General features: G+C 41.7%; 2 protein-coding genes across 5 annotated transcripts in view; one reads left to right on the plus strand and one right to left on the minus strand.

Moving 5' to 3' along the window:
* The first annotated feature begins 2,515 nt into the window (after positions 1-2,515).
* On the plus strand, positions 2,516-11,324 carry nod1 (nucleotide-binding oligomerization domain containing 1). Of its 3 annotated transcripts, XM_010739111.3 has the most exons (12): positions 2,521-2,857; positions 3,465-3,668; positions 3,810-3,984; positions 5,521-7,330; positions 7,408-7,491; positions 9,264-9,347; positions 9,454-9,537; positions 9,773-9,856; positions 9,940-10,023; positions 10,108-10,191; positions 10,291-10,374; positions 11,077-11,324. In XM_010739111.3, exons 2-12 carry the CDS (start codon positions 3,492-3,494, stop codon positions 11,147-11,149), a joined length of 2,823 nt encoding a protein of 940 aa, XP_010737413.3. In that variant the 5' UTR covers positions 2,521-2,857; positions 3,465-3,491; the 3' UTR covers positions 11,150-11,324. The 3 variants fall into 3 exon arrangements, with proteins under 3 accessions (XP_019134818.2, XP_010737413.3, XP_019134817.2); XM_019279272.2 differs by lacking the exons at positions 2,521-2,857; positions 3,465-3,668 and having other exon boundaries at positions 3,854-3,984; positions 5,525-7,330; XM_019279273.2 differs by lacking the exons at positions 9,454-9,537; positions 9,773-9,856; positions 9,940-10,023; ... (1 more) ...; positions 10,291-10,374; positions 11,077-11,324 and adding an exon at positions 10,850-11,033 and having other exon boundaries at positions 2,516-2,857.
* A 1,850-nt stretch (positions 11,325-13,174) lies between these two features.
* The window catches only part of znrf2b (zinc and ring finger 2b), a 40,944-nt gene continuing 30,933 nt past the window's right edge, over positions 13,175-23,185 (minus strand). The window contains exons 3-6 of one of the 2 annotated variants that reach the window (XR_002043155.2): positions 18,106-18,211; positions 17,138-17,212; positions 16,931-17,054; positions 13,175-14,806 (exon numbers count right to left, since the gene is read on the minus strand). Coding sequence is in view for 1 of the 2 variants with exons in the window: in XM_010739112.3 (XP_010737414.1) it covers positions 17,155-17,212; positions 18,106-18,211 (164 nt within the window). In the remaining variant the exon portion in view is untranslated. Of the gene's footprint in view, positions 17,055-17,137; positions 17,213-18,105; positions 18,212-23,185 lie in introns of both variants that reach the window. The other variant, XM_010739112.3, reaches the window with a different exon arrangement.

Raw genomic sequence — 23,185 nt, forward strand, 5'->3', positions numbered from 1 at the left:
ACACATAGATAAACTTAATATGAAGGTGTGTGTGATAGATGTTAATTAATAGTTTATTGTTTGAGTATAAGACATTTATGATCTTTTATCAGAAACTCAACAGTTTATAGACTGCTTATGCACATAAATAAAAGCTTTTGAGTCATAAACACATTTATTAAGTTTAACTAACTTACCTTTACTAAGCTGACAGTAGATGCTGTGTTAAATTCCTACATGTTAAATTAGCATATAGCATTTATTAGCATTTAACAGTAATACACCATTTTGCACTTGACATGTAGCAACATCTATATCAACATCTAAGACTTCAGGAATGAACATGTTGCATTTGGTTTGTTAAAGCAGGACACAATCATGTCATGTTTCCTGGTTCAGGTGTGTGTTTGTTCATGTTGTGTGGACCTGAATGACCATCACAGACAGAACACCTGAACTGTAGACATGTTCTCCCTATGGCATGTTCACTGTCTCTCCTCACAATCACTCTGACAGCACCTGAGGTTCAGGTCAAGTTCTGTTCAGCAGCACTTCAAGTTACTCTGTTCTGGAGTTTATTGGTGTAGGCTGCTTTGGGAGTGGCCAGGTGCCAAAAGCTGGAAACAAATGAACCAGTGGCTGTTAAGATCTTCAAGGACACAGATTGCATCCAGGACACAGAGAAAGAGGTGTGACTTTAGAGTCTTTTTGATTCTTATGACATACAGTTACATTCCCTTTCTGTAACCTCCATCACAACATGAACTTGAACATGAACTGTTTCATGTCTCCTTTCTTCTCCCAGGTGTTCATGTTAGAACACATCAGTGTCCTGAATCCAGACTAGACCAACATTGTGAAGTTCACTGAGTGTTTTGAGGGGACCTTTTGGGATAGACGTGTCTAGCTGGATAGGAGTCTCTATGATCTGCTCCAAGAACTAGAATCAAATCCACTGTCTGTGAAAGAGGCCCAACCAATTGCACAGCAGGTATGTATCATTATCAAATGGAGCCAACTATCTATTGTTCTTATACTATAAAAGAAGAAGAAACCCATACCCTAACCCTAACTCCTAACAAAATCCCAAACTTGTCCTTTCTTGTATTGTCCTTGCAGATGTTGGTCACTTTGGATGCCCTTAAGGGTCTTGGTGTCCTGCATACTCACAGAAAACCAATTAAGTTAGTCCACCAGCAGCACCAGCCCTTCAGGGTACAATTACTGTAATAGACTTCAGTGAAGCCATTTCCGTCACCACTGCCCTGCTGCTCTGGCTCTGCAGCTTCCGTTCAACACCATGTCCAACCTGACTGAGCATCCTGACAGCAGTGACTAGTAAGTGACCATGTAGTCTGGTAGTAAATATATCATGAACTTGGATAGACTGATGGCTTTATCGACTGACTGATTGATTCACTAATTGACTGTCATGCTTGATTTATTTTGACCACCTCCCGAACTCTGATGTGTGCCTGGATGAACACCTCTGCAGACACCACAGGGTCATCTGAGGCTCCTACAACGAAAAGACCCATCAGACTGGTTGTCTGATGGAGAACTAGCTCATGTCACCTATGACCAGATGAAGATGATGAAGGTCCAGTTGCCAGGACTTCTTATTTGTAAGTTCTTCAGCCGAGTTGTGGCAACCTTTAGTTGCTGCTGCCGCCCCACTGTGGAGGACTGATTACCATGTCCATTTCTATTTGTGTATTATTTGATGAACTGTGGCACTGTGATATTTTCAGTACATTGACTGTTTGCAATAGTGTCCCCATCTATTACATAAGACACAATCCTTTACTATATCATTCGTCATTTTACACTCTGAATATTCCAGCCTTTCTCAGCATGTGATTCATCATCTGAGCAATTTGTTCTGTAATTATACTTTGAGTTCATTTCGAATTCTGATGACAGTATAGGTAAACTAAATGAATGTGTTTGTAATGATATTCTAAACTATTAAGAAAGCTTTTATAAACAGTCTATAAATATGTGTCTTAATACTTAGAGATGTTTCATACTGAAACAAGAAACCTGTTCATGATGCTACTTTTAAGCATCTTACCTTAACGCTTGTTAATATAAATATAAGATATAACATAATAATATATGCCCCACTGCCCAGTACTGACACCTCGTGGACACTCCTAGAATCTGTTGCCAAAATAAAAACATTGAATAAGACTGATAAATGTGAGTCCACGCGAGAATATTGTTTTATTCAGACTGTTTGTGACTGTGAGCCGCCTGAGAACATAAATGAGTGCTGTCACATGACAGCTGAAATCCAGGTAGAAATAACAGAGAGCAGACAGAATGAATGAACAGTCTGTTTATTTACTTTCTACGTGTCTTTTGCGTTTCAGCCTGTCTACAGACAGAAGTGGAGACATGACAGGAAGGAAGGGGCTGACAGTATGATTCATGGCCAGCACGTTACACACACATGATTGGTTAACGAGCCACCTTCACATTTCTATGAAACAAAACGAAACCACACAGCAGCGGCACTAAATGAGGAAAGGAGAATGAAAGTAACACGCGACACAATTGACAATAACACAGCGGAATTTTTAATGAATATTTATATTGTGTATAATCTTATTGTTCAATAAAGGTAGAAAAAATACTTAATAACTGTATTTAAGGAGGATATGTCCGCGGGGGCGTGAACGCAGCACCCCGCGTGCGGGTTGTGAAACAGAATGACGCAGCGGCGGTGAAATACTTTCACTTCCTGCAGCAGAGAGCGGGCAGAGCGGAGCCCAGCCGTCCACAGAGACACCCAACCGGGACATGAAACAATAGTTAGTCCCTTTTACTGTGAAATGCTGTGTTTACAGCGCTCTGCAGCGGACCCGACACAGTGGTAGGACCCGTTCTTGTAACTTGTTGGAGAACAGCTGATGACAGCCATGCACATTTCGCCACAAACTGCGGTTTAGTTCAATACTTGTAACTTTAACTTCACCTAGTTCTGTTCTTTCAGCAAAGTGTTCAGGGCTGAGAGAGGAATGTATTGACTTTTTTTATTAACTGAAAAAAATGCTGCCTGGTGTGGGGGTGTTTGCTTTAGGACTCTTCTTCACTGAGGCTGTCACTGAGGAAACACAATAGGAAGCATTCAGAGATAAAGAAAACATCTGTACTTCAAAAGAGGGACAACATACTCAAATACTGACTTTACTTATGACTTAACTATAATTGAACTTGAGATCATCTGCATGATTAATTGTCTAATACATAACTAGTATATCTGTGTCTATGTTGATGTGATCCATCAGACTCAGATCCGTGATGAGGACTGTTATTCAGATATTTAAACACGTTATATGGACTCAACAAAAGACATAGACTTCTGTGGTTATCACTGGATTCAGACTCACCTGTGGATGTCTAAAGTGAGGTTATAAACAGGTAAAAGCATGAAAGTCCTTAGTTTGTAATACAGCTGTCTGTCATGTGTTGTCCCGCAGAGCTCAGCTGACTGATCCACAGTGAATATGCATCAGATAGAAGAAGCCAACATGTCGTGCCTGAACATCCTCACCTACCACAGAGAGCTGCTGGTGTCCAGGCTGAAGAGTGTTCAGTGCATTCTGGACAACATGCTGGCCTGTGGCTACATCTGTGAAGAGGAAGCTGAGATGGTACAGCGGACTGTGACCAAGACGGACCAGGTAGGAAAAACCAAAGACAACTAGACCAAGTTATTTTTATTTATTCTTATTTGTCTCTAAAATAAATCATCTTAACTCTCTAGAATATTTGCTGGTTTAAAAGAAAATTTTTAAATTTATTTTTATGTGATTATTTTTTAGGTGCGCAAAATCTTGGAGCTGGTCCAGTTCAAAGGGGAGGAGGCCTGTGAATACTTTCTGTACATCATATATAAAGTACGCGAAGCGTACATAGACCTCCAGCCATTGCTGAAAGAGATCAATTACAACCCAAGCAATGACATCGCTGTGATGAATGTGGTTAACACAGATCCCAGTAAGTATTCCAGTCACTAGTGTGAGAGTGTCTGCATCACTAGACGTATGTCTGATGTCCAGATGTGAATCGGGTAGAACGAGTTAAGTCAGTCTCATTTTGCTCTGTTGGACTATAATAAGATGTGAAACACCAATGAGCTGTAACCATCAATTACAGCTGCACTCAGGTACCAGTTTAACATGTTTTAAACTGAAACTATTTGAAGGACAGGGTCAGATTGTTATTCAGTGTGTCTGACAGAATTCTAGAAATGATCTTTGTTAAAGATCCTTTTTGTTTGATCACAAACTGTTTTTATTTTGCTCTGATCAAAGCCACCAAATGCATTATTTTAACCCCACAGATCACTGCTGCCTCAATCAGTTAGTCTATTAGTGTTATTGTGTGATTTTGAGTTAACTAATGTGTGAAAACACTGAAGTCACACAACTACACAGACAAACTAACCAACTGAGTGAGTAACTCCTTTATTCTGTGATGATTAATGATTAGCTGTTTCTGGTTAACCAAAAATGATCTCACTCTTTAACAAAAATGTCTCTGCATAATGTTGTCAGACAGTAACAATCAGACAGACAATGAGCTTGTCAGTTTTAGTAGATGTAAATTTAAGATTTGAGAGTGCTGACACTCAGTATTTAACTCATTTCAAAAACGTGGAAAGTGTGATAAAAAAATACTGAAGTTGACTTTTAAGTTTAAAATATGGTGAAAATTATGATGTACTAACATGTAACACTGTAATTCCCCGTGGAGGTGAAATATTTAACATTCTGTTGGTTTGGTAAGACTATTTATGTGTATGTATTATGTAAGTAACAACAGCTGCCAGATAAATGTAGTGGAGCTAAAAAGTACAACACTCCATCTGAAGTATGGGATAAATATAGATAATATATATGAAAACTAGAAATACAGTAAATCATGTTTTCAATTATAGAATAGAACAAGTAGAACATTTTATCTGAGCCAAACAAAAACCACTAAAATGATTTCATTACATACATCATAAAGATTCTGTCTTATCATTCTTAAGATGGAAGCTACTTTACCTGAGGCCAGTCAAATACTGTGGGCTAGTATAGTATGGTACTATATGATACTGTGTTTAATAGGAACTTTGCCCGCATTAGGAGGGAAGCAAAATCAATATAATGCTTGAATTATGGTGGTCAGATCTACAATCAGAACACCGCCATCCACGATCGATTAACTTGCTCTTGTCTTGATGCTGTGCATCTGCGACACAGTGTATATTTTACAGGCACAGGCCACCACAGTGAACAGTAAACGGACCTGCACAGTACGCCTAGGTTTCAATTGGCTACATTGTTAACAACAAGCCTCCTCCAAGTGTGACTCACCTGCTAGTGTGTAGGGAGTACTGCTTGTCAGATACAGCAAGAGAGAAACATAAAGAGTCGAGGCCGGCCTGTGTGTGGAAAGAGGCAGCGGGGAGGCTGGCTCATAATAATTACACCACTGAAAGCTTCTCCTGTGCGTTGCACTAATTGACCGTCTACCTCCTCTAAGTCAGCAGGTATTGTGAGAAGTTGAGGCATGAGATGAGCCGGGACACCTCCTTCATCATGTCGTACGGCCAGAGAGAGGAGTCCCGTCTGGAGGAGCTGTACACGGACACACAGATAGAACTGCTCAACGACTGCAATGAAGGTCAAGGCTTCTTAGAGAGTCTGGACCAGCTCCTAGGAGACCACGCGGTCTTCAATTCCCAAGGTGAAACCATCTGTGTAATGGGGGATGCCGGCGTGGGGAAATCTATCCTCCTGCAGAAGCTCCAGAACCTCTGGTCCAAGAAAGAGCTGCAGACAGACGCTATCTTCTTCTTTAAGTTCCGCTGTAGGATGTTCAGCGTATTGAAAGACACAGAACAGATCTCCCTCAGACAACTTTTGTTCAAATACAACTGCTACCCAGACCTCGATCCAGATAATGAGGTATTTGATTACATCCTGCGCTTCCCTGAGAAGATCATCTTTACATTTGACGGCTACGATGAGATTCAGGAGGATCTGGAACTGATGGATGTACCTGAAGTGGTGTCACCAGAAGACAAGGCACACCCCCTTCAGCTGCTCATCAGCTTGCTCTGTGGGAAACTGCTCAAGGGCTCCCAGAAGGTGCTGACGGCCCGGACAGGGATCGAGATCCAGAAAAAGGTGATCAGGAAGAAGGTGGTGCTGCGGGGGTTCTCCTCTGCTCACCTGAAGACATACCTTGACCTTCACTTTAAGGAGCAGGAGCACAAAGAGCTGGTGTCGGTTCAGCTGGATGCCAGCCCCCACCTCTCCGGCCTGTGTTCCACCCCACTGTTCTGCTGGATTGTGTTCAAGAGTTTTAAACACCTGCACAGCATGCACGATAGTTTTGACCTGCCCGAAGCCTGCATCACCCTCACCGACATCTTCCTCCTGCTGTCCGAGGTGTTCCTCAGCCACTCAGCCTCACCTGCACCTGCTCTGCTGAAGAAAAGAGCCCGGTGTACCTCAGAGACATTCAAAGGAGGCCTCAGGTCCCTCACTGCATTTGCCAAATTGGCACTTCAGGGTATGGAGAGAGGTAGCTTGATCTGCAGCCAGGAGGAGATCACAGAGTGCGGCCTGACAGAGGAGGACCTACCCCTGGGTTTTCTTAAAACCGTCCGTGAGTATGACAGCTGTGGAAGCCCTGCTACATTTGAGTTCCTCCATGGCACCCTCCAGTCTTTCTTAGCGGCGTTTGCACTCATATTGGATGAGCAGGCTGCTGTCAGCTCCATCCTTAAGTTCTTTGCAGAGTGCAGCAGGAGAAGACATTCCTGTCTGCCTTTTGACTTGTGCATCAGGAACTCTTCAAAGCCCAGTGAGAAGGAGCCGTTTACAAGTAACGAACACCTTCAGTTCACTAATCTGTTCTTGAGTGGACTGCTGTCCAAGGCTCACACCGGCTTGATGGAGCATCTTGTATCTCCTGGGTTATTAAAGAAAAAACAGGCCTTACTTAAATCCTACCTTTCCACCAGTGTGAAGTCCCACCTCTATGGTTTACCCCATTATGAGAGCGACAAGGGCAACAAAGTCCACGTGTTGCCCAACTTCCTGTGGATCCTGAGGTGCGTCTTTGAGACAGGGAGCAAAGACATCGCTCGGATGACGGCGAAAGGCATCACAGCCGACTCCATCAAGCTGGGCTACTGTAACGTGTTCTCAGGCGACTGCACCGCCCTGAACTTTGTACTGCAGCACCGCAAGAAGCTGCTCGGCCTCGACATGGATAACAACAACATCAGTGACTATGGGGTGAAGCAGCTGAAGCCCTCCTTTTGTAAGATGACAGTAGTGAGGTAAGTGTAAGTGTGAAGAGATTTTACAAAGTGTGCAGCTCCTCCAATCAAACACTAACCTCACTGCTCTTCTCCAGGTTGTGTGTGAATCACCTGTCTGACAGCAGCATGGAGGTTCTCGCTGAGGAGCTGTGTAAACACAAAGTGGTGAGGGTCTTAGGGTGAGTATATGGTTTATTGTTGCAGTGTATTTAAACATAGTCCTAATTAAGTATTATCAGCTAGATGTACTGATGCATCAATGTTAGAGCAGCATTTCACTGTTGTAGCTGCTCGAGGTGGAGCTCTTTTTAATGGCTTTTTATGCAGTGTCATTTCCAACCTAGTGGGCGGGGTTGATCACAGGATGAATCAGTCATCATGAATGAGTGGTCATGAGATGATCTGTGGAGTGAAAAAGAAGAAAGAAGTTCAGTAGTGACTTTTCTCTAATCTTTGGTAAATCTCTGTCATCTGAAACTTGACTTCCCGACACTGCTAAATATATTAGCTCAAACATTTGTAAACCACTTATTTAATCTCAAATGTTTTGTATTTTAAGAAAAAGTCTGAAAAGTAACCAGTAGGTATGTGTTATGGAATGTTCTATCCTTAGGTTACACAAGGTCACATGTGGGCCTTGAGGTCCTCAGCAGTATTAGTTGTTTGGCTTTGGTTGAGAACAGTAGGTGCCAGTCTATCTCGCAATTGACCTTTGCCTTCAGCAATTTCTCCACAACAGTATGAAATAAATGTAGTGTTGTAAAGAGTACAGTAAAACAGCATTAAAATGAAATAGTCATGCGATGTATTCCTGTAATATAACACAGGACTTGAGTAAATGGAGGTGTGGAGCTGTGAAGCTTATGATCGCATTACTCTAACTTCCTTATGAGTTTGTCTGGATGTCATGGAACTGTAGATGTTCATGTTCATGTTTGTCCCTGTTGGTAAATGGTAAATGGACTGTAGTGTACTTACATATACATATCTTGTATACGTATCTCATTCACCCATTCACACACATTCATACACTGATGGCATTGGCTGCCATGCAAGGTGCTAACTGCTCATCAGTTTGAGGAGCTAACCATTCATACACATTCACACACATTCACGCACTGATGGTGCAGCCTTCAGGTGCAATCTGGGTTCAGTATCTGGCCCAAGGGCACTTCAACATGCAGACTGGAGATCGAGCTGGGGATCGACCCGCTCTACCTCCAAGCCACAGCCGTTAGCTTGTGTTTTGTCTGAACGTTCATTCTTGACTTAATAAAAAGTCCTAAGCTGATTTACACTCTTACCAGACTAAATTTCAGAGTTTGACTTCTTCTATCTGAAAAGAGGAATGCGTCCAATGCAGTTCATGTGGTGTAACACTGGCTTTCTGTCAAAGATTCTGTCTGAGCAAAGTGAACCCCACTGGGGTAGTGGCGTCATAAGAGGAAGATATTGTGCAGCTGTCCAACTAACGGTGGTGACTATAAAATTGTCACTATCAGTGTAGATCATTTTATTGCTGTCAGTTGCGTAGACCACAGACGATGGTATTCTGCTTAAACTCCAGAAAAGCTTTGCCTTGTTCTGCCGCTTTTGCATTTATAATTTATTTATTGATTTGTGTTCTTGAATGAATCTCGTGTTTTTCAGTGGTAGTTAATGGGAGGAGGAGCACTGCCCGGAGTCTTTTATTCCAGTGTTAAGTGCGCTTACACTGGAATCAGTGGGTAAAGGGTACTTTCTAAATGTGTCCTAATGTTTTGTTGAAAGCTATGTTTTGGTCTCTCTGGGAACATGATTTTACTTTTGGCTATAAATAGGTAGTGGTGCAATTCAAGTACGGGTAGAGCACTGTTCCAACAAGTGTTGGTGCTCAATAAATACAATTCTTTTTTTTTTTTTTTGAGAGTGAAACCGAATATTGAACATTAATTCATATTTCTGTCCTCAGGCTTTACAGCAATCACATCACAGATGTTGGAGCCAAGCTAGTCGCTCAGATAATTGAGGAATGCCCAAAGCTGGAAGTTGTCAAGTATGTTTCTAACTTAATTTCTAACAAAACCAGAACATTTTGTTTATTTGAATTATTATAATACTTGTATAATTAATATATGCCATTGACATTACTTTGTCCTCAGGATTGGTAAAAACAAGATCTCTGCTGTTGGTGGGAAGTTTTTGGCCAGTGCGATTCAGAAGAGCACTTCTATATTTGATGTGGGGTAAGACTTCACTGCTCTCAAACTCTTCATATCGTATTATAATAAAGCCAGCGACATGTAACCAGAACTGGACAGGCCAGGAAGGATTAATGTTGGAGTAAAAATGTGAGATGAAGGCATGAAAGCGATACATTTTTTCTTGTAGGATACTGCTGCATGATATAGCAGGCCCTCTGTATGCTGTGCCTGCTTCCTGATGCAGCTCCAATGACGGTTGTGATGTTTTTTCTTGCAGAATGTGGGGGAACACTATCGGTGACGAGGGAGCAGAGGCATTCGCAGAAGCTTTGAGGCATCACCCGCGTCTGACCAACCTCAGGTGAGAGGCCAGCTACCCACAAAGACAATAAAAATCTCCTGATTGAAACGCACCGATAAAACTGAGTCATATCTGTGTTCTAGTCTCTCAGCCAACGGCATCACATCTAAAGGCGGGAAGTGCCTGGCAGCAGCGCTGAAAGAGAACAGCGTCCTCAGGATATTCTGGTAGGCAGCTCGCTCAGTGTGAGCCAGGTGATCTTTGCTGTTCTAACAGTACTCTGTGTGAAGTTCATGTCTGTGCTGTTGCAGGTTAGTGCAGAATGAGCTGACTGATGACGCAGCTCCACACTTGGCTGAGCTGGTCCAAGCGAACACAGGTTTAAGCCACCTCTGGTAAGGCAAACATGCATGACGTCGCCACGGACGAGACGCATTGAAAGCCCCATCACGCATCGATTGTCAGAAGTTTACCTGCTCTGTGTTTGTCTGCAGGTTAATCAGCAACCAGTTCACTGTGGACGGAATCAAACACCTGGCTGAGGCCCTCACTCACAACACGGCACTCAAAGAGATATGGTGAGCATCCCACAACCTCACACACTGCATTTATATCTGTCTATCAAAATGAAAGTAAATTGTACCAGGGTGTTATGGTTATAGTGGGACTGTATAATGTTTGAGTGCAAAGCTGAGTGCTTTTATGCTTTTATGTTCAACCTGTCATGTGTAGAGGGAAGATTGTATCATTTCTTGTTTCAGAAGGACATATGAAATTACATATTTTATTCCTTAAAGTGTAAATTTGTTGCTTTTCAACCTTATTTCGACCTTACCCGGCAACATTGGTTTGGTTTGGTTGGTATTTGTGTATTAGTGAGAGTGTGAAGCTGGTGGCTACAAACAGTCTATAGATCAATCCTTGTGGACAGTTGCTCACCAAATAATGTCCACTAAAGGTGACTGTTTTTGCCACTGACCTGCTCAGATTGTTATTAAAAAAAAAAAAAAAGAAAACATATTTTACTATCAAAACACTCCAATATTACAGATGGATTGGTAAAAACAAGATCTCTGCTGTTGGGAGGAAGTGTTTGGCACTTCTATATTTGATGTGACCTAAATTAAAACAAGTATCAGCCTGTTACATAGTCGTGTTCATGCATGTAGTGTGCACATACATACATGATTAGTTACAAGCTAAAATCTAACGGCAATAAAGGAAGCAGATGTAAAATAAATGGTTCAAATGATTTAAGATTCCCCTTATTGTTCCCACAGCATAAAGGGAAACCAGCTCACTGAAGAGGAACAGAAACAGTTTGAGGAGGAGAAGAGGCTGCGCTTCCACTGACTGGCACTAACGAGAGGAACGTGCACCGACACGTGATGCAGTGTGTGTGTTCACACTATCCGCTTCAATGTACAATACTGTACAATGATGACATCGTTCATTGTTTGTTTTTTGTACTGAAACTGCGCGTCATGTTTCATGTAGGGGATGTTTACCTGAAAGTGTTTTAAATGACTGGCAGGAAAAAAAGGAAGTGGAAGCAAGAAGCACAACTTCCTCCTTCATGGACCTTTATATAGACTGCTTGGTTTTATATGGTTATATCAGAACTTTATTTATTATATGGCTGCACTCCGGTAATCATAGCTGGTGTTGTGATGCATTCAATGTGAATGAAAGAAGACAGCATTGTTATGTGTACTGTGTGTGTGTGCACACACTGTGGCAACTGGATCTTACTGAGAAAGTATTCTGTGATATCTTTGTATGAATGTGATACAAAACACGGAGCTTAGTTTAATAAGGAAGACTTATTTTCACAGTTCATGTTTTAACTTGTTGAAGAATTATGGCTCCGCTCCATTAAAGTGTTCCAGCACTGTGTGAGCACTGTGTGAGCCAGCATGGACAACAGCAGCACCTTGGTTGCAAATCACATCTCTGCTTTCTCTCCATAATATTTCAAAATGCCTACTGGGAAAAAAGCCTATTACTCTTCTTCAGTGAAATATGAGGCTACTCCTTCCTGCTTTAAGTGATCCACAGCTATCATTCATCACTACATGTTGAAGGGGCACAGTGTTAGACGTCCATGATGATGTATGGAAGTAGCCTGAGCTGAGATAGTCCCTAGTAGGGATCAAATTCCAAAAACTACATTTCCCACAATGCTCAATAGTGTCTTTTACTTGAACCTTGTGCCTTGCAAGTGCCCACAAACAGGCCAGGTAGAACTAGAAATGACAAATAAACTGACTCTTTTAAAATCCAGTGAATATGAGTGTGAATGGACCCTAGTGAGGAGAAGCGGTTACAGATAATGCATGTATGTATTTAAAATTCATGATGTGCCCCTTTAAATCACCTGCCACTTCAATCATTATCTATCCTTAGAGGAACTAAGTCTTTCAGTTGAGCATGGGATGTTCTTGATCTAAGCTCCATGTTTGACAGACTTGTCTTTGGTAAAAGAAGCACAACAGGACACTCGAGGCTGATTAGACGGCTGGATTTTTACTCAAAAATTTGGATTAGCTTCAAACACAAAACAACATGGCATAAAAATGCAATAAGTACAAGAGAATGATTGGTATCCAAAGGTTTCACTCTTAATTGCTTTTTGTACATAGTTTTACACAAAAGAAATATGTCAACATATTTGATGCTTTTATGATTTGAACTGCACACATTCTGTTTACATTTCATCCGGTGATGTTTGCTGGGGCTCAGAACTGGCAAGAAATAAAGTTATGAAAATGCTAAAAAAAAGTGCTTGACTGGTTCTAAAGTAACTCCTATAAGGCTTATCTTAGGACTGCCTCACGGCCTCCCAGTACAATTCAAAGACTGGACACACAACTCTCCCAGTCCTTCCCAAACCTGAGCCAATACACCACTGTGCCTACGGCACAGGGCCTTCTCACTGCGTGTGCAGACAACCCTACCTGATGCGACAGCAGTTGCAAAATACATGTTACACATTTGTGTCAAGCCCTCAGACTGGAGAGACTGGTTTTAAGAACAATCTATCACAACTGCTACAACCACTTCCACATCTCCATCCACTGAGGAAGGCCATGTGATGTGGCTGAAAGCCTCAGAGACAAAAGAATAGACAGGAAAGTTACATTTTCTTATACCACAGAGATGAACCTTTTCTAAAACTGCACCTCATCATCATACCTATTATTTTTTAAATCAGGGATTTAAAGGTTTTGTCTTTTCTATATTGTGACTGTGGGTGGATGAGTCATTGTGCAAGAAGCTGTTAAAAGAACAATAAAAAAAACAAAAACACGACTGACAAAGAACTGAATAACATCATGGAATCTATTAAGGCCAGATCAGCTGCAAGCTTCCTCTAAAGTTCACACAGAAATGAAAAAAACAACACAAACATTACTAGTCAGTGTCACAGAAATCATTTGTACAATCAGTCATGAAAATGAGGAGAAATCATAAATGATTGCAGACGTGAGATGAGAGACGGAGGTACAGTACGAGCCCTGTGAGGTGTCCATCTATGAGACAAATGTTCAGACTGCAGAGGGCAACGTGACTCTGTGGCACCACCGTGTGGTGGGACAGTGTTACAGGGCTCATCTGATCTCTGTGGCTGTGTCAGGGTGGATCCCAAAACTCCGAAGTTCATTGAGCTCTTCCTCCAGTGACCCATAAACAGATCCCTCACCATCATTCCAACCACAGAACCACATGACTCATTTAAACAGTGAAGCACAGTTAGATTAAAGATGGAGGTCCATAAAGGGATACTCTGATAATTTAGTATTGCACTTCTATAAAGGGTGGAGGAAAGACCTGTCACCTGTTCCTGGGTGTCTCATTAGATCTCTGTAATAACTTAAATTAAAGAGTTACTGTTTGACAAGCAAAAAAAAATATTAATACCACGGGAAGCTCCTTTATGTCAAATCAAAGAGAAGATTCATTGCCCTCTGACCTGAATCATTTTCCTACAGTCCCTAACAGAAGTTGACAGCAGATATCTTTAGGCAGAGAGACAGTTCAGTCCATTTAAAGGTGCAGTGTGTAAGATTTAGCAGCATCTAGTGGTAAAGTTGCAGATTACAAACAACTGAAGACCCCTTGCCTCACCCTCCAAGCATGAAGGAGAAACTACAGTGGCTGTAAAACCCCTGAAAAACGCTAAAGATCCTATCAGGAGCCAGAGTTTGATTTGTCCTACAAAAGGGTCATTTGAAGGTAATAAAAAAAAAAAACATCATTCTTACTTTCAGGTTATTATACATTAATGAAAACAGTTCATGCTTACTGTATTCCATTTCTGCCCTTAAATGTTACACACTGGACCTTTAACTCAACATCTCTCAAACAGAATGATGAACATTATGATAACTAAAACAAGCCAACATGTTAGGACTACACAGACCGACATGTCAGCAGCTCAAATGAAATATGAAAATGTTTTGAAATAAAATGATTCATATGTTATGATATGATGTGTTTTTGAGGTTGAAGGACTTCCACAGTCTGCTTTCTACATTTGCAACCCACATTCCAAACACTGTGTAAAACAGAAATGAACACAGGATGCAACCATTTGCAAGTTGCATTTGCAAGAGTTTGATGCATTCTGTTTTGATTGACGTTCTACACAGCGGCCCAGGTTTGTACAGTGCAGGGTAATGACTGAACCCAGCCCGGGTTAGTGACTGATAGGAGGACAGATGTGGCTGTGAGGGAGTGGAGGAAAGGTGGAGAAGTGGATTTGAGATTCGGCAGCTGTCCAGTGGAAAATCAGCTGCTCTTTTTGAACCCTGCACACACATGCATCTGATATATACCGTATGTTCTATCCTAAATATTCAAATGTCTAAGACTGCATGTGCATGATGGCTCAATCACTTTCAAAATCTGAGGATTACAAAAAAAAAAATTGTCTTTTCAAAATAAAGCTCCCACTTTATTTTGCCTTACCTTTCTTCCACTACCACGTGCTCCTACCTGGAGGTAGATCTAAAGACACAAACAGAGGATGGAGCGGTGAGAAAAGACAGCGTAGAGAGAAGGTGGAAGCCATACGGGACACTTCACCTCATGTTAACCAACATTTTTGAATCAAATCGTCATGCCCTTTTTAGGAACCTCCACATGAAGCTGGGATTACAGAAGATTGCTTGCAAAGTTGCTGTTAAGGAAACAGTGAAGCAGCTTATTTGTTTTTGCTGTATAAAAATAGTCTTCGGGGCAGAGGGACAAGCGCTGGGTTCATGGGGGAAAAAAAAGGAGCTTCAGAGGAGAAACTCTGATGCGTTCCGTTGGAGCTTTGGGATCCACACTCTGATTTCACTGATGACTTCATATTGTCAGGCTGCTGATGATAAGCTGGTCGGTGAAATCAAAGTCTGCTCCACGGTTGAGGTCTTCAGGCTAAACCTGACCCCACTGAAACAGGTACAGTCTTCCCAGAGTCCCTCTGTGTTGCGTTGGCCAACTTTACTTGGTACAAAGAAGTTTTGCTGACCAATCAGCAGGTTAAGGACTTCTAACATGACAACCATAAATCTTTCAGCCATAACATGTTAACACCAAGTTTAAGCAGAACAAATGGTCACTTGAGTACCAAAAGTTGCTGCTACTAAAGTAAAGGATAATTGCATTTAAAACAACAAAATCTGGTCTGGAAGTCCAACAGACGGTAACCCTCAGAGTAAAGAAACAGCCCTTCAGGGGGACCTTTGTTTACTCTTGTTATATGTCGTCTCTCTACTGTCAGTGAAAATCTCAAAAAATGATTCTTTGAGATAAAAACATCTGCTTTATCTTCATTATTTTGTGGCACAAATCTTTCATTTTTTCCTGTATTAATGATTTGACCCTGAATTCAATGCAGAGCCTCACAGTGTCGCTGTGATGTTGACCTGTGCTCTGTGATAATCACTGAAAATCAGCTGAAACACTTGAGCTTGTTACTCTTCTGCTCTACAAAAAAAAAAAAAAAAAAAACTGAAGATACAGCAAATCTGCAACAAGCTTCACCAGGTTTGTAGAAACTGAAGTATTAATACAGTAAAATGACTTGTTGTGAAGTGTTGTGGCTTTGAACGGTTTCAGCTCCCTGTTTAGTCGACTCAAAGAGGCAGATTGAGCGTTTGTTTGGATCAAGCATAAACCAGCGGCCCAGATCACGGAAAGTTCACAAGAACTTAGAACAATTCAAATTTAAATTGAGTGTAATTCCTCATAATTTTCAGATGCTTATTATTATGTATAAGACCCTAAATGACAGTGATTTGGGTTTCCAGTGGCTTCTTTTTCTGTCACTTGATCTCATTATGTCACAAACCTTTCTCGTTATTCAATGCGTCTCTTTAAAAAAAAAAAAAAAATCTCCTTCCAACATGAGAAGCTGTCAGGAGGTTGTTGCATGTCACTGTGAATTAACATGAATCTGTTAGAATGTGACAATGACCTTTGAAACAGCTAAAAACAGAAACTGTAGCAGCAATACTCTACTAGAGGTTCAGGCTGGTAAGTCAGGGATCCTTCTCAGGACTGGGGACAGGTTTTTTGTACCTGAGGACCTCTACTCTATGGCATATGATTAAAAAGCACTGATGATTGAGTGTGTGTGTGTTTGAATATATTCACAGTTGATTGGCACCATTTTTACAGCAGCTTCAGTTCTGCAAAATGTGCGAATGTTTCTGCTGCTGTTCTGTCTCGTCTCTCCTGGACTGGTAGAATGGCAGTTGTGGTGAGATGGTCCTGCAAGGTTCCAGGCTGGGTCGGCTCATGACTCCTTTGTCCTGCCTCACTGTTGCTGGGCATCACAGCAAGAAGGCACTGATGTAGACGCTGATGGCTGAGGGAAGGAGGCGGGGGAGGGGGGCAGAGTAACAAGGGGAGGGATAATCCACACATCGCTCCGCACCCCCCACCTCCAGGACCATGTCCACCTCTTCCAGTGTGTCCTGGTGTACAATCAGCTGACATCTGCTGTCCAACGAAGAGCCCCGCCCTGTCAAGAAGTCCTCCTGTGTGGCTCTGAGGTGAGATCAGTCCGTCCAGTCTGAGACTGAGTGAGGATGTGCAACTCAAACATAAACACAAAAGTCTGTATCCCTGAAGATTGCTTACATGAGATTTGGCACACTGTGGTACTACATTATTATGGTGGGGGTTGGGGTGTGGGGGTTGAACTGATCACAGTGGTCACAGTGTCCAGAGTCGGCCTGGATCCACATTTCATTTTGTAGAGTACCTGTCAACAGACAGAGAACGTTAAAAACCACAGACATGTGCAGCAGCCACAAAGAATCAGCTGAGAGCTTTGAAACACTTTACCTGTGCAAACAAAAGCTTTAATCTGATGGATGCTCCGGACACGATCTGTTCACCTCGAACCACTCGTCGATACAGCTGGAGGAAGAAGAGGAGCGACACAGTGTGAAGCATCATAACACAGTTACTGTAACAAGCGCTTTTTGTTGGATCTGCTGACACCTGGTGGTGAAAGGTAGTCATGACACAGTATTTGCATTTGTTCTGGCTGATAGAAGTCAAACTGTGAACAACTTGTGAGTGTCAACACTTCATTTCAGCTTTTTATTTTAAAAAAAGAGAAGCACACTTCACGTCTAAAACTGCAGCTGACTTGGTGCCAATTCCTTTTTTGTTTGTTCCTCTAACAGTTTCTGTACATAACACAAAAGGAGAAGTTCACATGAAGAAAACCATCTGTTTAAGTCAGACCTCGTATCAACTTTATATAAAACTTGGAATATATTTCTAAAGTTTTCGTGACGTGAGATTTTCTGTCTCGTACGAACAACTTCATCACATTTTGTTTCATCTCTTTATTTCCTGTCTTTTTCTTTAGATAATAAAAGCATCAAATATCTGCTTATAGTATCCAATCTTAATAGATCATTTATATTTTTACACTCATTTCTCTATTAGACTGCAAAATGACTTTTTGTTATCTTATCACTACAACCCACATCCAATTCCATAAAAAATGATTAATTTAGGCAGTTAAGTGATGATTATTTGATGACTGTAGTATCTTCAACATTTAGGTGAGTTTTCATTGAAGGAACGAAACCCTCATGTTGAACACTTGCTCGATCGATGTGTTCCACTAACCTAACCCTACAGAAGAGGTCATTGAGATCCTCAGGTGATGCTCTTTAGAAACAGAGTGAAACGTGTCCCTGAACAGAACTCTACCATGTTTAACCTGATAGAAATACAAGCATTTGTGTTTTAACGTGGAGGATGGAGTGAAAAGGAAGCTGAACAGGGCTTTGTACCCTTTGTGGTAGATGCAGAGGCAGGGCAGACGAGCGATGGTGTCTCCTTGCACCAACTCCTCCAGGCAGATTGCACATTCTCCTGCGTCCTTGGTCAGGACGTCCTCTGTAAGACAGCAGACACATCACACCATGGGGATGAGTTTGGATTACAGGCCCCTCTTCAGACCACAACGCTTTGAAAATGGGACACGAGACGATCTCTGCCATTAAAAAGGATTCTGCTAACGAGCAGAATGAAGATCAGATCAGCATGTCAGGCTGTAGATACACAGACAGGTCACAGGCTGTCTTTACATTGACTGACAGTGGAAGCTGATGCTCCCATGAGGCTTCATCTCCTCTGGAGGTTTGCTGTTTAAAAGTCAACATCATAATCTGGTAAATGTTGGTATCTGTCTCCAAAATCCAGCTAATTTGTACTTTTCTTTCTCTCTACTTAAAATAGAATATTTGCTTTGAGCGCAGAGGTAGACCGAAGTCCAACATGTCATTAAAATCAAAGCAGTTTATTATGCAGAAATTCATTGATAGATTATGATGTCTTGTGTGCAAAGTTCACAGTTTGTCCTGGGGGTGGTGCCGGGGGAAAGCTCACGGAGTTCCCCTGGAATCCACCCACCCACCCACACCCACACCCACACACACACACACACAGAACAAAACTGACTAATTATGATAAGACTGAACTGATCCCAGGAGGAAAGTCACAACAGGTGAACACATGAAGCACACATGAACTTGTTATATGAAATAAAACAAATAAAAAATCAAAGAAATCAGTGGGATGACATTGAAACGATGTGTTGAAGTGCTTTGAGTATAATTGTGCATATTTAATATCAATAATATTCATAATGTAAGTATAGGTAGATAATATAAGTATGAGTAATAAATAATAATAATAATAATAATAATAATAATAATAATAATAATAATAATAATACATTCAAGCATACAGTGTGATATATAATAAACCCAGAGTGTGCATATCTTTTTAAATATCAAATACAAGGACATTTCAAGGACTTTCCAGACTCAATTCCATTAAAGTCAAGGACCCAGCATGGAATAGTTCGAGTCAAGGTTAATGACTGTTTCAACACTGACACATTTTCTCATGAAAAGTAGCAGATTGTAGCCTGACTATGGACATTAAGTAAAAATACATACATACATACATACACTATACAGTCATAAAAATCTCTATGTTAATTTAAGTTCTCTGTCTGAGATGAATGGCCACCAGGAAAACTCAGACAACCCCTGCATATGGTGTGTGTGTGTGTGTATGTGTGTGTGTGTGTGTGTGTGTGTGTGTGTGTGTGTGTGTGTGTGTGTGTGTGTGTCATCTCACTCAGTATTCATCTTTTATTGTTATGCATATCATTAGTCTGGGTCTAAAGTAGAAGTCAGTGTGCACACCATTAAAGCCATCACCTGCAGCCAAACACACAGAGTCATTAGAACTGGCCTTACGTAACCGTGGATTAACCCACATAGGCCTGGAAAAGCCAGTTATTATGGGCTGCAGCACATGGCATGGAGCTCAGCTTAGGGGAAAACATCTCTCATGCACTGACAGAGTCATTCATTCACACAGTCAGTCACACACACACACGCACACGCACACGCACACACACGCACACGCACACACACACGCACACGCACACGCACACACACACACACACAAAATTTAGCTGCCAAGCATTATTGTCGTCCACACCCCACCAGTACAGAGCAGCACACAGTGAGCATGGTGGTGTCATTTGTCTGTATGTGGGTGACACACACTGTGAGCGTCATGAATGTGACAGGGAACGAGGAGCACAAACAGAGCAGCTTTTTTCCCCAATCATATCATTTCCTTAAATTCCAGGAATTTTCAAAGTTGGAAACTTTTCGTGTGAATTAACAGGAATTTATGGGAATAAACGGGATAAACGAGGAATTTACAAAATTGAAGGCTAGCTCTTAACAGGGAACTTAAATATATTTGGAGAGAATTAAAATATATATATATATATATATATATATATGCTCATGGAGGAGGAGGTGCATTTACTGCAGTGGGTTGACCTCCGAGCTGTAGCTTCTGTGCGGCCTGTTTACTGGAATGGATGCGGCGGCTCTGACAGTGTCATCAGTCTGCAGCAGGTTATAAATCTGATACAAGGTCAGCCGCTTGGGGATCATCAACGCACACACACACTGTTAAAACAAGCAGGTATAATGGTGTGGTCTGTCATGACCCCCTCCAAAGTATTGGAACAGTGAAGTGAATTCCTTTATTTTTGCTGTAGACTGAAAACATTTGGGTCTGACATCAGAAGATGAATATGAGACATAAGATCAACATTTCAGCTTCCAGGTGTTTACATGTTGATCCAATACACAATGTAGAAGATAGAACCTTTTGTTTGAACCCAGCCATTTTTCATGTGAGTAAAAGTATTTGCACATGTCACTGACAGGTGTGTTTCGTTGCCCACGAGCCTCCTGTTACAGTCATTATTCAAACAATAACTAGCAATGAATGTCTGCACTCAGTTTCAGATGTGGGTTTTGCCTGTGCATTTATAGTTAGAGGTGTAACCAACATGAAAACCAGAGAGCTGTCTGTGGGTGAAAAACAAGCAATTGTGAAGCTGAGAGAAGATGGAAAGTCAATCAGAGCCATTACACAAACAGTGGCTCTAGCCAGTACAACCATTTGTAATGTCCTGAAGAAGAAAGAAACCACTGGTGTACTAAGTACGGTAACAGACGTCCAACAGGTAGACTGAGGAAAACAGCAGCAGTGGACAACAGAAACATTGTGAGAGCTGAAAAGAAGGACCCTAAAACAACTCTTAGAGCCATCAGCAACAACCTCCAGAGGGCAGGAGTGAAGGTATCACAATCTACTATTCACAGAAGACTTCATGAACAAAAGTACAGAGGTTACACGAGAAGATGTAAACCACCATTAGCAAGAAGAATTGGAAGCCTTGGCTGGAATTTGCCAAAAAGTATTTTGAGTTTTATGGACCGATGAGACAAAGATGAACATTTACGAAAGTGATGGAAAGACTAAAGTTTGGAGAAAGAAAAGATCTGCTCATGATCCCAGGCATACAAGCTCATCTGTGAAACACAGTGGAGGTAATGTCATGGCTTGGGCTTGCATGGCTTCTTTCGGGCCCATTAATCTTCACTGATGATGTAACACATGATGGCAGCAGCAAAATGAACTCAGAGGTCTACTGAAACATTTTGTCTGCAATTTAAAGAAAGATGCAACCAAACTGATTGGGAGATCCTTCATCATGCAGCAAGATAATGACCCAAAACAACAAAGAGTTCATCAGTGGGAAGAAGTGGAAGGTTTTACACTGGCCAAGTCAGTCTCCATGAAAAATAGGTGGGTTCAATCAAAAGGTGCCATCTTCTACATTGTGTATCGGATCAAGATGCAAACACCTGGAAATGAAAGCTGAAATGTTGATCTTATGTCTCATATTCATCTTCTGATGTCAGATCCAAATGTTTTCAGTCTACAGCAGAAATAAAGGAATTCACCTCACTGTTCCAATACTTTGGAGGGGGCTGTATGAGAGGTTCATGTGTGTATGTGTGTGTGCGTGGGTTTGTGTGTGTGTGAAAATAAACAACCACAAGTCGTATTGACGTGAGCTTTGGGAAATTTTCACCTGTATCATTTCCTGTTTGTGCTGTGGTTTGTAGCAGTGTGATTCTGATTGGCTGGTGTCAGTCATCATCAAATGATGTCAGCTGTTTGTATGAATGCTTGGCTGTACAAATAAATGTTTTTTTCCTGTATCTGATCTGAAAAAGTATGATAACGCAGTTCATACTTGAGATTTAAGATTTATCAAGAGAAAACATCACTGTGTGTGTGTGTGTGTGTGTGTGTGTGTGTGTGTGTGTGTGTGTGTGTGTGTGTGTGTGTGTGAGAAAATAAACAACCACAAGTGTGTGTGTGTGTGTGTGTGTGTGTGTTATAGGGGGGGTCTGTCCTTGAAAAGCTGAAAGCAAACAACTGAGAGGCGCATAAACTTGCTGATTACAGATCTTCAGGGTCATATGAGTCTGTGTGTGTGTGTGTGTGTGTGTGTGTGTGTGTGTGTGTGTTGAGCATACAGGCAGATAGGAACACCTGAGGAGCACCACATACCCACATAGCAGCCATGATCTCTGTGAAACACACTAATGTTCACACAGGTTAACACGGTGAACTTGTTGACTGTTGCAGTCTAATTCCAAAGGTCCTGACGTGACGTCTGTCTTATGTCTGAAACAAATTTTATGGCACACAAAGTGATAGAAGAAGTCATTACATATATTGGACATGGACTGATAGAAACAGGAGCGCACACAAACATTCTTAAGCGCTGGTTTCGGAGCGCAGCCTCGACGTTTCAAAACCATTGGACAACCTAAGAAGAAGTAAGTTGTATCTTTGAGGAAGTTCTGTATCTTTTCACTGACTTTGGTCATTTGCTGACTGTTGCTCTACATACTGTAGAGATCTGATCCTGGTCATCCTATGACCAAGAGAGAATAGACAGGAAGACAGAAGAATCTGTGGCAGCTGAACAGGAAGTCAAAGAGGAACTCAACTGGACCCCCGAACATTCAGCTGACAAGTTGTGTATTCATATTTAAGGCACATTGCAGACTGTGTTGATCTGTGGTGGTCATTACAGTAGTGATGTGTCGGTCGGGAACGAGCCGTTTCAAAGAGCCGGCTCTTTTAAGTGAACGATGGAAGCCGGCTCCCGTCCGTCCACGAGCCGTTTGAACTTTTCTCTTTAGGAAAAGTACCTGCAGGCGTTGGCTACAGGTGTCACATGCATGCTGTGCAACCAGTCATGTGAGGATTGACAAGTATTATACCACCAAGCAGGGAAGGGTGGGGGTAGCAGTACTGAGACGGTGACAGGACAAGAGGAGGGAGATGCAGAGATGAAGGATGAAGGAGAGAGAGGAGTGAAGGTGCAAGGAGTGACAACAGAAAAAGAAGTAGTATTTGGATGCATTTGACAGTTCAACATGAAAACATGAAGGCACAATGCAG

Source organism: Larimichthys crocea, chromosome XIII (genome assembly GCF_000972845.2).
Source record: "Larimichthys crocea isolate SSNF chromosome XIII, L_crocea_2.0, whole genome shotgun sequence".
Taxonomy (NCBI): domain Eukaryota; kingdom Metazoa; phylum Chordata; class Actinopteri; family Sciaenidae; genus Larimichthys; species Larimichthys crocea.